This window comes from Ixodes scapularis, unplaced genomic scaffold, assembly GCF_016920785.2.
Source record: "Ixodes scapularis isolate PalLabHiFi unplaced genomic scaffold, ASM1692078v2 PGA_scaffold0__279_contigs__length_252992795, whole genome shotgun sequence".
NCBI lineage: Eukaryota > Metazoa > Arthropoda > Arachnida > Ixodida > Ixodidae > Ixodes > Ixodes scapularis.
This window is the reverse complement of record NW_024609835.1, coordinates 216,315,080-216,328,461: the sequence shown is the minus strand read 5'-3', so window position 1 is coordinate 216,328,461 and position 13,382 is coordinate 216,315,080. Positions and strand designations below refer to the sequence as shown.

Here is a 13,382-nt window from a genome sequence, read left to right as displayed (position 1 = left end):
CACGGCCACTTTCGGACGGCACTTGAACGCGTGAGTGGAGTACCGTCGGACGGCACTTGAACGCTCTGCAAGAGTGCCGTCAGACGGTACTCTAGACACTACGTTAAATAAAATATTCTCCCTCAATTCCCACACACTCACATGGTTCATCAAGTGCGAATGACGAATGAGCATCTAGCAAGATGCTCATTCGACTTACTCTGCAGCCCCCTCCTTTGAACATGCCAATTGATTTGACAGAATTAAAGAACTTGTTAGTCTTTGCAGTGCACTTTGTTTAAGGCTCCTAGAATAATTACGGGTAAAATGTGATTCGAACCTAAATTTAATTGCACCCATACAAGTGAATCCGGTAGCAGCAAAAGGGAACTATGTAACAATGACAGATGACATACATGTAATACGAGGTAAGAGTACAAGCTCTTCTATTTAAGGAGTCATACATTTTGTTGTTCTGTATTGCATTCCACAGGTGTGCCATTTTTTTATGCTGCAGGATTGGGATGCGTGGAACTAGTGCAGAGGACGATTTGGATGAAGACGAGGTCTGGAGATTGGTGGGAGCGAATTGTTCAAACTAAGTTCCACGATGATGATTGGAAAGAAAACTTCCGCATGTCTAGGTCGTTATTTGTAGAGTTGGTTGCTCTCGTTGCACCACATATGTCCCCCCATCTTCAGTGTGTGAGGCCTTCTGTGGAAGTGGACAAGAGGGTGGCCATAGCTCTGTACAAGCTTGCCAGCTGCTGCGAATACAGAGTTGTGGCCAACCAGTTCGGCGTGCACAAGAGTACCGTAAAGAAGTACGTGTATCTGCTCTGCCAAACACTGACAACCAAGTTTATGATGGACTTTATTCGACTGCCAAATGTTGAGGAGGCACGACAGATAGCTGCCAATTTTGAAGGGAGCTGCCACATTCCTCAGATCTGGGGGGCCATCGACGGCACAAACATCCCAATTCTGGCTCCAAGGAAGGGCTACCGAGACTTCGTCAATAGGAAGCTTTGGCCGTCCTTCAACATGCAAGCTGTCGTGGATGACAGAGGAGTGTAAGTATTTTTGCTAAACGCGTTTCGAAGCAATTGAGGTAGTTGTTTAATCCTTCCATGGGCCATGGGAAATATATTTCCTATCCGGTCTTGATTTTAACAAAGGTCGACGGAAGCGAAATTTTTACCAGTGGAGTGTGTCATCATCTGAAAGAATACATCTCAAAGAAAGCAAAAATAAGTTATTGCCATCTGGTGCTGTAAACATCAAGGTGGCACTTTCACAAACAAGTCGGTGTGTAGTCGCAAATGAGATGATACTGGAGTGCGGCATTTTCTGTCGAGCAGGTGTTGGGAAATGCATGTAAAAGCTGGTTCACACATTTGCATCGACCGCGTTGCATTGCATTGCGTCGTGCAGCACAGCGCCCCCCTTTGGATTGTCGTAATGGTTGCCATAGCAACAGCTCGATGCAAGCACTCTTAACAAAGTCAAACACATGCGTCTGAACAGAGCTTATCTTTCAAAGTATGTGATTCAAAGCGATGACAAACATTATGAAGACGAGTATTCGGGAAAGCAAAAGTGTTACGAAAGGAGTTCCTTGGTTTTTACCCTACATCAAAATAAAGCGGCTGCCTTAAAGCGGCCCTGCAATCATATTTAAGCGTCTATCTTTTTTGCGGTTTCCAGGTCCCTCGGGGTTCAGGCAAGCCAGCGGGCATGGAGAGAGTAACTAAATATCAGTGCGCCATATTTTAACCGGACGACGCGGAAACCTCCTCCACCGACGAGGGCGACCCGTGGTACCGAAAGCGCGCAAAATGTGACGTTTTTGGTCCTGGGCTTACTACTGGTCAGAGCCGCTAAAAGCTTTTTTTTTAGTCGAAATACAAAATATAAGTGGCGCGAACCGTTTCAATTTTTTATAAAAGTAATTTTTGTTCAGTATTTTAGGTCAAAAAAGAAACAAATGCACTTCATAAAGTACGGAAACAAGAAATGACCCGTCGACATACCCGCCACCAAGCGGTGGAAATGGTGGCGCATACTAGAAAGGAGTGGTGGGATCAGGCGCCGACACGGAAAGGTCCCGGATGTACGCGGCGGCGCTGCTGTCGTATGTGCAGGAGGATCCGACCGGCTCTGAGCTTTCCGAAGGCCTTCGGCGAGAAGCTTTGTCTTGCGGTTTGGCCGTTTCGCGGTATGGCAGCGCAAAGTAGCTCCCATTCTGAACGGATCTTTACCCCTTGTTTGCTGTCGTTTGTGGCCAGTGAAGTGTCATTCCGAATTAGTATTTAATCGCGCAGCAAATGCAATGAGAGCCGCTCTGGCTGCCCGCTGCATACAGCCTATCCAGAACACGCTTTAATGGTGCCCTCTCGCGCCGTCGACACGGAGTGCGGCCGCCGTGAGCGCTCGATGAGCTCACTACTTCTCTTCTAGTTCACGGCCACTCTCGAGCAACCAAGGACGTCATGAGGGAGGTTATTTTTTGCGTGTTTTTGTAATTTTAATTTGCCTATAACTTTTAGAATAAAGGAAATTTTGAGAAAAGAAATGTTTCACTAAGTTACTACGTTCAGTGCGCTCAGGTTCGGTGCAAATTAAAAGTTAGTAAAAAAGTCATTGCAGGACCCCTTTAATGCGTCAGCAGAAAAATAAATATTACTGTACATATACATGTCCGCGCCGCTATCACCAAATTCTCTGGAGTATAATAAATTCTGTTATCCGACTGACTGTCACAAAAAAGGTGTTTCCTGATAACACTGAGGGGACAACCTATGTAACCGATTGGCTTAACACACACTTCTGCACTGTTGATGTCAGCCTGCGTTCTGCCATGCCGGATGCGGACAAACTCTTACCATCCCGGCACAGTTCCACTTTTGGATACATCGACGTACCGTGTCATGAGGTAATAGCAACTGCGAAAATACTTAGGTGCTGGTATTGGTATTCCTGTCGTTGCTCAAACATAATATTGAAATGCTTGCTCCAACTTTGGCATCATTATTCAACAAATAATTTTACTTTGCGACATATTCCGACGCGTTAAAGGTAGCTACAGTTCCTTTTCATACAAAAGTGGAGACCCCAGTGATCTAGGCAATTATAGACCAACCTCTATTTTCAGCTGTATTAATACTTGTTCTGAGAAAGTATTTGCTACAAAAGTTTTTTGCTTCTCCAAAATTGACTTTTGGCATCTCCAAGATGACTCAGACCAATTTCATCATTGTGAATGTTTTTTTATTTGCATCCTGTGCAAGAAATGTGAAGTTCGTGCACAGCATTTTAGAGCGTTTATATAATAGCAAAAAGTAGTCTGCAGTGCTTACAAAAAGGTCTTCCACGAAACGGTTAAAAAGCAGCTCTACTGTTGGCATATGTTTTTGTAGCTATATATAGTACATCAAGTGTCACCATCGTTGATTGCTTCAAGGAAATGTTTCATGTATTATATTTCTGCCCGTTCAGGTTCCGAAGCCTATCATGCAGTGTGCCGGGAAGTGCCCACGACGCGACTGTCCTCAAGCTGTATGGTCTGTACCGACACAGTGACAGGCTTCTACCAACAGAAGATTGTGTGGTTAATGGTAGACCAATTCCTTTGATGCTCGTGGGAGACCCAGCGTACCCGCTTCTGCCTTGGATCCTCAAAGGATATGTAGCCACAAAGAATGGGATATCACAAAGAGATGATTCATTTAACACATATCTGAGCAGTGCCCGCATTGTGGTGGAACAGGCGTTTGGCAGATTGAAGGGAAGGTGGCGCATTGTACTGAAGCGAGCGGATATTGACTACAAGTTTGTCCCCCACCATGGCAGCAGCAGTGTGTGTACTTCACAATTTTTGTGAACTTCACTCTGAGAGGTACAACATTGGCTGGAATGCTGACGTCGCAGAGTACGAGAAAATTTTCCCTCATCCGGTCTCTAGCCCTCGTGATGTGGACGCCGAGTACCCGATAAGAGACTTCCTTCGTGACTATCTCGGCGACAACTTCCCGCTAAGGTCAAGAAGCTATGTACGTCAAGCCTAGACATGTACAGAACTTCAGATTCCTCTAAACACTGTTGCATCTCAAGAATAGGGGAGTGGAGAGGAGAAAACCTCCGTTTCTTTTCAGGAATGGTGGTTTCCTCCTCTCCACTCCCCTCCTTTCCAGTGTTTGTCCCTAATGCGTAGAGAGAGGAGGGTTCTCCTGCTATTCTCAACTTGTGAACTACTGCCTAAGGGAATTCCAGGCTCACTGCTCCACACAGATATGCAATTAAAAAAAACTGCCAAGTCCTCTCTGACGGCATGTTTCATCTACTTTCTAGGCTTCGTAAAACTGCTTATGTTTTCAAATCATAGTGCCTATATCTTAGCCATTATGACATGGGGTATCTAATCACATAGCGTCAAAAGCATGTGGAAATGGTATATTCCCCATCATATCAACCCCCCCTCCCCAAATACCCCCTATCACATGACTTCCTAAAAAAGAGCAAACCTGCTTGCAGCTCTTGAGCATTGTCGGTTTGCAGAAATCACCCTAGACTGTTGTTTTAATGTACGAAGAGCTGTCTGTCAATCGAGTAGTAACAGTGCTGATCAGAAACATTTTATTGCACATAGTCCACTTTTCGAATAAACATTGCACAGGTAACCTTGCACAGTCCTTTGGAAAACAGCCTAAAAACTAGTGATTGCGAGGGTCTGGGAAAGGAGGGGCCGGTGATGTTGAAGGCATGAGGAAAGCAGGTTGCATTGTGGAGGTAGACGGCACTGGGAAGGCCGATGGCATTGGGAAGGCAGGTGGTCTTGGGGAAGGGGATAATGAGGGGGAGGGGGAGGGCACTGGGGTGGGGGACTGGTGGACAGAGGAATACAGTGGGTTAGGAAAGCATTGAGAGGGATTGCGGGACTGAGAAAACAGGGGGTTAATGTTAGAGAAGGTGGCAGATGGAAAAGGTTGGAAACTTGGTGTCGCAGATTGAAAATTTGAAAGAAAGTTGGACTGCTGCTGCATAAACTGTGTGAATAAAATTTGCGTCCCTTGCATCATTGATGCAGATACATTTGCCATCAGCTCCATTGAATTTCTATGCTCGATTTCTAGCATTTCTTTTTGGTGCTCCCGCTGCATGACGGCTTCCTCGCGCATGGTTTTGCATTGCGGTCATGCAGCTCTTTCAGTAGGTCTCTCATCTCGCCGGCCTTAGACCGAGGCTGCTTTGCTGATGGTGTCCTCTCGTTCCTTACGCCTGGAAAAGAGCAGTTTTTATACATGATTTAGATTCTTTAAACTTTGCCTACATCATTACATGATGCGCACTGGCACATGCAGTGCTGTTGGATGCTTCCCGCTTGTGTTAAAAAGGACAGTATTCTTACTGTTTTTGCTCCACTATTTGTATACACATCTTTTATTAAAGTGCAGTGTTCAAAAGACAGTAATCTCATTGTTTCTGCTGTGATATTTGCAGATAAATTTTTTAAGACAGTATTCTGAATGCTTCTGAAGTAATAGTTGTATATCCATCTTTTTTATTAAAGTGCAGTGTTCAAAAGACAGTTTTTTTATGTTTCTATATACTTCTTTTATGAAGAACAGTAACACTAAAACATAGTTCTCTACTATGCATAATTTTTAATAGGTAACCGGAAAAGTAATATAATGTTTTCTAAAACGTACCATGATACATAGTCCACTCTAACTTCAGAGGATTGAGCCCTCCCCTTTTTCAACATCAGCACAGCGAGCACTGGAGTCCACTTTCCCCCTCTCCAGTGTTAGCTCCGCTAACACATAACAACGGGAGGGTTCTGTCTTCCCCTGTTTCTTAGTTGAAAAGGTCTATCGTGCTTAGCAAGCACAGTGATTGATTCTGAAAATGCTTCAATCAACTTGCACAGTAAGCACTGACAAAACACAGCACAGTGCTGCAGTTGAGTAGTGCTTTGCAATTCACAAAAAAGGCATTCGTTGAATATCCTGTGAGATATAGGTACCATTTGCTTTACTACAGTAATAGCTGTTATTGGGAGCCCACCACAGGAATGCGTACGGCTTCTGTGCATGAAATGACAATTGTTTTCCTTGTTTCTGAAAGGTGCACGCGCTTCGATTTTTCCCAGTGCGACTGATGAGCTCTGGCCAGTGCTTTGATGCCTGAGTCAGCGTTTCACCTCGCTCGTGCATTATACTTCATCTCACTTTGGCATTACTCGAGTAATAGCCGCACTACTTATGAACAAGGCGCTTGCGTCTGCTTTCCCGCAGAGCACATATACAGCCAATCATCGCGTTGCACAAAAATAACATAGAGAATAGCTAGATCGAGAACACGATTCTCCATGCAAACGCAATGTTCACAGATGGTATCTTCGCGCGAATACATTATCCCTGTCCTGTAAACCGCTGGAATTGTGCTGCCATCGCGGTGATTGCCAAGCCGCACGCCTTGCGGAAAAGCGAACCTTCAGGTTTTTTTCATTAACAGTGCGGCTATTACTCGAGTAAATACGGTATTGTTGGCTGCACGTATGACGCCTCAGCAGCTGCACGACCACTGATGCAGCGCGAACGACAGTGAAGGCAATCGAGGTTATAGTCTCGCGCTAGCACAGCCTCTGTGTTTAGTCTATGCTAATGTGAGATAAAGTATAGCCTTCATTGTGCTTTCCTTTGCTAGACTCAGTCGAGACCCTCGTTAGAGCAAGCAGGCCCTGGAGTCCTGCAAATGCCAAGCGATGGGGAGGTGGACCTCACACGAATCTGATAACGAGTTTGGTTACTCTGTGGCTTTGTGCGCGCAAAGCCCAAAGGCAATGTCAGTGAAGGGCACATGTTACTGAGAATTTGCACCTGCCAACAAGGCATTTCATGTGCTCTTCACACACAATCCATTCAGTTCCTTGTATAGTGTCTGTGACTGCCTTTTGCTTGAGCATGACCTGAAACCAGTGCCTCTTTTAGTGACCACAAAGCGGCGCTGGTGTGCATTCAATAAAATGGTACATTGTGTGCTCATTCTAGATGTCTCATTTTATTGCAAGGCAGTCCTTTCGGTGATGTGCAATGCACATACAAGGTGCTTGCGTTTCATTCCTAAGCGTTCCCGGAGCTACCGCTGTGATTCACATTACGCCTCAACATGATAATGTTTTTTTTTTCTAAACAGACAACATAGATTGAACCTACACTGGTGGTGTGGAAAGAGTGCATGGCTGCTATAGGAAGTTTCATAATTCAGAGAACCCGAGAACTCGCTACAGTGAGCCAGCGCTTCCTATTCCATTGAATTTCCGAGCACTAAAATGAAAGCAATTACTCTTTACCCAAGGTGATAAACAACAAGATTGGAAAAAAAGGATTATTCCAACTTCGATTTTAGCTGCCACATTCTTTTCGCTTTCAACAAGCGAACAGAATGTGGCAGCTCAAACAGTAACGGCCAACCACTGACCTCTATGACTATTTGCTGGATCGCGCTTGCCCAGCTCCGCGCAGCCACTGGTCGGCATACCTTGGCAAACCTCATTCATGAGGGCCCTCACTCACCTTGATTTTCACAGGTGAGGTGAGGGCGAGCGAGTTTCTGAACCAAACAGGAACATTTATGATTGGGAGGGTGAGTGAGGCCCATGACGACCGTGAGGGCGGTGACTGCGTGAGGGGTGTGAGGGCCATGAGTGCGTGAGGCGTGGGAGGGCCATGAGGGCGGTGAGCGTGTGAGTGGCATGAGGGCCATGAGTGGTACGAGTGCGTAAGGGCTGAGGAAGGCGAGTGCGTGAGGGATGTGAGGGCCATGAGTGCATGAGGGCCGTGAGGGCAGTGAGGGCCATGAATGCGTGAGGGGTGTAAGGGCCGTGAGAGAGGTGAGTGCGTGAGGGCCATCAGTGCATGAGGGCTATGAGTGCGTGAGGGCGGAGAGGGGCGTGAGGGCCATGAGTGCATGAGGGGTACGAGGGCCGTGAGAGAGGTGAGTGCGTGAGGGCTGTGAAGGTGAGTGAAGGGCTGAAGGTAAGGATGAGTGAGGGGCCTACGTGAGTGTGGCTGTGAGGGTGAAGGTGAATGAGGGCGACCTAAAATGCCGACCTCCACTGGTCGGCCACACTTTTGGAGGCATATCATGGCCGACTTAGCGTTGCGGAGGCTGCGTGTTGTTCCCGCCTCCGGTGCTGCACTTCCGTAAAATTTTCGCCGGATCCTCAAACACTGAGCTAGCATTCCCGCTGCGTGTCAAGAAATTCATCAAACAACGGCGATCAAGAACGAGATGTCACTCATTCCTATTTTTTGTAGCAGCCTCCGGAACCTCTGGAACGCTAGTCGGCTATCTTATGCCTCCAAAAACGTGGCCGACTGGTGGCCGCATTTGCGGAGCGGGCAAGCACAATCCAACAAGCTGTAATAGAGATCAGAGCTGCCAACTACACCAAAGTGTCTTTGGGATGGCAGTTTCTCAAAGTAAAAGCGAATATGACTTGATGCAGGCATGTATCGACATAAACGCGTGTTTCCATAGACTGGCTGGCCGTCATGGTCAACAAGTCGAGTTGAAAGGGCAGGGAATATGGAAAAGGGAAGAGAATGTGGCAAGTGCAACACTGACGGCCAGCAAGACTCGAGTGTTAGGGGACGGCAGTTAACGATGTTGGCATGTATGATGGGGTGCTGAAAAGTTCTTGGCCTAACCAAGAAGAAAACAATCTTGAGTCATGAAAACTTCATCACTATTCGGCATATTCACCTCGAAGTTCAACACACTCGACACATAATTTCTGAAGTTTATTTAACCCTCCCCAAAATATTCGTATGTCTGGTGACTGAAATACTGCTTTGCAGATGATATCACCTCAAAGTCGTCCAAAAATGTTCTTCGTTTCAAACTTCTTTACAGGTTTGGAAATGATAAAAAAAAGAGACAAGCTGGAATGGCAGGCAAAGTGGAAAAGAGAACAATGTGGCAGCTGCAACTCTGACAGTAAGCCACACTCAAGTGTTTGGCGATGGCAACTGAAGACGTCGGCATGTAAAGCTGAGGAAACGACAGACACAGAAACTCGAAGCACATGTGACTTGATGCAGGCATGTGTCGTAATAAACCAGTGTTTTCATGGATCGGCTGGTGGTCTTGGTCAACAAGTCGAGCTGAGAGTGCAGGGAACATGCAAAAGAGTACAGAATGTGGCAGTTTATGCCTGGGCTTACATGAAGCTCTTTCCAAGGGAGTGTCTCCAGAGAGAGAGTCATCGGGGAGATCCGCATCTCCATTTTCCTGGTCGCTTCCCCCTGAAAATTGAATTAGACTATAATATTCATATGTCGCAGCCCTTAAAAAGAGGGAAGCAATGGATAGAGCCACAAAAGAGCAGCCGGTAGCATACCAAAATGTTAATTGCTGCACGATCTTCCTGGCATGTTTATACATGCCTGCAATACTTTAATCTCATTTGGCCGAAATGACCTCAAACGTTTTCTTTTTCTACCAAGACCGTCTTGAGAAGCGAAGTAATATGATCCTCCAAAACCAGCACCTTAGGAAGACAGTATAAGCTTTTCCTTTCGGAGAAGCTTATGCTGAGTGCACATAATGAGAGCATAAAACGCAAAAGTTAGAGCTGTAGAACCCAGGGATGCTGGGTTCAACCCTCACCCCCGCCCGTTTCGATCTGGATGAATATCGTGCCAGCACACGCTCGAGTATCACTACTGCGTGATGCGAGTTAAAGACCCAGGCTAGCGGTCGTGCTGCACTGGCCGTATTTCTCGTCTACAGAGTGAACCAGCGTCACCACACTACAAAGGTAGATGGACCTTACGGTGTTTAAAGTCTCACAACCAATTTGACCTTTCACGAAGAGCATCCGCTGCATGCCTCATCAATACGCATGCACTAGTCTATGGTTTATTTATTTTATTTAAAGGATTGTATGTTCCATGTACTCATACTACCCTGTACTTCATAATCTGGAATGGTCTATAGACACCGAATGAGGGAGAAAGATATAAACTTTAGAAAAACACTAGAATTTGAAGACAAATAAACACTGAAAACAAGGAACCCTAGTTATTAGTAGTGATTCCTTCCTCTAATTTCTCTTATTTTTTTATTTTTGTCATCCCCAGTACTGAGCAGCCAGCAGAGACAAACCTAGTTAGTAACCTCTATTTCTTTTGCATTTATACTTCCTCGTACGAGATTAAGGAGACTCATAAGCAATGTATAAGTAAACGGATGACTGCATTATAAATAGTCGCACACAAGTACCATTGTCATCTTGTTGCTCGTCCTCCAGGGAGCTGTCATGGGTGTCGACCCCGTAGTTTTGGGCCTGAGCCATGGGCCGATGGCAGAGCACAGCGAGCATGTGCTGGAACCATCGCCACTGTGATGGTGCTGCTCCGCTCCGACGTTGTCCGACTAGCTCCTGAGGTTAGAAAAGAGCATAATCAGAAACAAGTATCACACTTTAAAACATTAGTGTTGAAAGTGCCATCTGATAGCGCTCGAACTACACCTTCAAGTACAGTCTGACCTGGTCGCCCGTCCAACACGGTTCCAAAAAGGGTACTTGGCAAGTTCCACATAATGAATTCTTTGTTCAAGCTCGTATGAACATTGTCCATCCAGTTTGTGAAATGACTTGTAAGCACACCAAGGTTGCACTTTCGAGGCTGCCACTATGCCCTCATCTATCTAATATTAAGATTCTTCTAGCTTGCCTGCATTATTTCCTTGATTTAGAGCCTTTTGTTGCCCCCAGTATGAATAGCAACAGTGCTGAGTACAAGGTTAAGCAATGTGGGAGACTCCAAACCCTTCTCCAGTACTAGATTGCAGAGAAGACACACAGGAAAGGTTGTTTTAGTCTGCATGCCACATTACACTTTACACTGAGGGTAAACTAAAGATGCCAACTACCTCCCTCATGATATACCTTTAATAAAGTTTTTCAGATAGACTAGGGCACACAGCCAGCAGGGAGGCCCAGAGGGCCCGGGCCCACACCTCAACTGAACTTCCCCAGTTTTGCTGGTGCCTCCCCTCCCCCTCCCCACCAAGGGAATAAATGAACGAATGAATGGACAAGCTTTTATGCAGTTCGGACCGAACGTAGACTACCAAATTGCAGTAGCAAAACAGGCCACATTGTGGCCTGTTTTGCTACTGCAATTTGGTAGTCTACGTTCGGGGGAGGGTAGTGTCTGTCATGGTTGGCGTTTTTGTTGCCACTGCTGGTGCAAAGCCTAGGGCATGCTCAATGTGGTTGTGTAGTTGTTACCATAAGGTAAGTGATAGATCTGGTGGTGGGGCGGCCCAGCTTGCCTCTGTGGAGTTGCCACTCCCCATCCCCCCACACGGTGTTTTTTGAAGATGTGTGTTTTTTTGAGAATGAGTGGCGAGTTTTGTTCTCTCGGGCATTCCGAGTATAGTCTGTTGCAGGTTAAGAATAGCAGGAAAAGTCTTTCCTTCTCCCTCCAGATTAGCAGAGCCATTGCTGCCGAGGAGGAGAGGAGAAAGCCACCAATCTTGGTGAGGAATAGTGGTTTCTTATTTGCATCGCTCCTGCTATTCTTAACCTGCAACGGACTATAGGTGTACCTGCTGTCCAGAGGTTGTGCCCCGTGCACTTGACATCAGGGCATGGTTTGTGAAGGTGGCGTCTGTTTGGTGGACGTTGTGGACAGGTTCTTTTAAGTGTGTTGCTCTGCACTCTTCGATTTGAACTGGGACGCCGACGCCTTCCCCTCGAAATAAGGCTGGAGGATGCCCGTGTTGAACAGATCGAACCTGCTAGCTTTGCGTAAACATGTAATGATACAGTATCCGCGTTTCACTGTAACCGAGAAAGCGGCGTAGACTCTCAGAGGCGGGCTCATAACAATAGTGTGCTTCGGCTGCCTAAGTGCATGCGTGACTTAGAGCTTGCGCTGGTAGGTTGTTGACATCATTTGCCAAGCTGGGGTAAAAACAGAGTCCACCCTGGACACTTATTTTGCAAACACGTCTGCAGTCGTTATAGCCCGTAAATAATCCATGTGTGTGTCGTGGGTCCACCGCGCCAAAAAAAGTATGAACGATGCTGCTCAACACACTCGCCCTCGCACATTGCAAATGCCGTTTATCCTGGGTGCAATTAATATTGGACAGAGATATTTTACCGGCAGCTGGTACAACTGCGGGAAAGAAATTGCCGGCAGTTTCGGACAGTGCGTTTATCACTAAGGAGCGTGTAAACCCACCCTCTTGCCTGCGTTCACGCCGCTTACAGTCGGCGCAACCAAGTTTCGCAACAAAAAACAGTTTTACTGCAATCGCGCAACAATGTTGTAGCAACAGTCATAACACCGCAGAAGTGTCCGCTGCTAAAGCACTGCGGCAACTATGTCGGTCAACCGTTGATTGTTTCATGCTCGCAACAGTAACCGAAGCATTGCTTTTACCCAGCAAAATGTGTGCTGTCCTGATGTTGCTAAACTGTTCCCGTGGCGGGTTCAAAAACAGTTTGCGTTTACACTACCAGAATGCAGTTGCCAAACATTGCTTTCCAAAAGTGTTCCAACCGTACGACACAACAGTTTCGCGCTAGGTTGGACTAGATTGTCGAGGAATTGTTGCGAAAACACTGGACACCATTGTTGGTTGTCTGTTGCTCAAACCTATTCGGCAGACGTTGCGTGCCACAACTGGACTGTAGCTGAACATCATTTTTTGCCAACTGTTGCCGCATGCATTTTCTCAACATTTGCACTGCATGACCAGGCAGCGCTCCTCGCGACAGTGCTTTTCCACTATTGGTGCAACAATGTCTTGCTTTTGTTGCTAGAGTCTGTCATGCCACAGCTGCGTGGCATAGTTTTGCGGGTGTTCCTCACTTGTCTCGCAACATTAAGAAACAGTCGGGCAGCCTTTTGGTAACTATTGCGGGCACCTTACAGCGGAACAGCTGTAGAGCCAACGGTAATAGAACCCAGTATACTGCCATGGAACATTTCCCATAGAAGTTGCACGATCTGAACGTTGAAACCTAAATATCGGCGATCCCAACTCTGCCATTTCTCCCACCGTAACCACTTAGAAAACAGCACAAGTGTTTGAACTGGCTCAGAGTATCGCATCCGATAGCGTCTACTGCTACTCTTTCATTTTGGCTTTCATCGGCAACATCGTAGCCGACACAGACTAGGTAACAGGGACCTGAAGGTTGCCAACCCTCGTCTCCCCTCCAGACGTACCGTGGACGCGCACAGAAGTCAGCACGCACCCTACTCTGGACGCGCTACCTCATATCTCCGGTGAGTCGAGGTTGTATAAAAACAATAGTAATTATGCCGCAAAAGCTTGTAAACAAAATTTTTAAAAGCCATCCCGTGCCTGCC

General features: G+C 46.5%; 1 protein-coding gene across 1 annotated transcript in view; it reads left to right on the top strand.

The window, feature by feature from the left end:
* Window positions 1-379: 379 nt before the first annotated feature.
* The window catches only part of LOC120838741, a gene marked incomplete at its 3' end in the record, with an annotated part of 39,079 nt that continues 26,076 nt past the window's right edge, over window positions 380-13,382 (top strand). Inside the window, exons 1-2 of the mRNA XM_042294059.1 lie at window positions 380-407; window positions 497-1,052. Of these exons, the coding sequence (XP_042149993.1) occupies window positions 380-407; window positions 497-1,052 (584 nt within the window). The remainder of the gene's footprint in view (window positions 408-496; window positions 1,053-13,382) is intronic.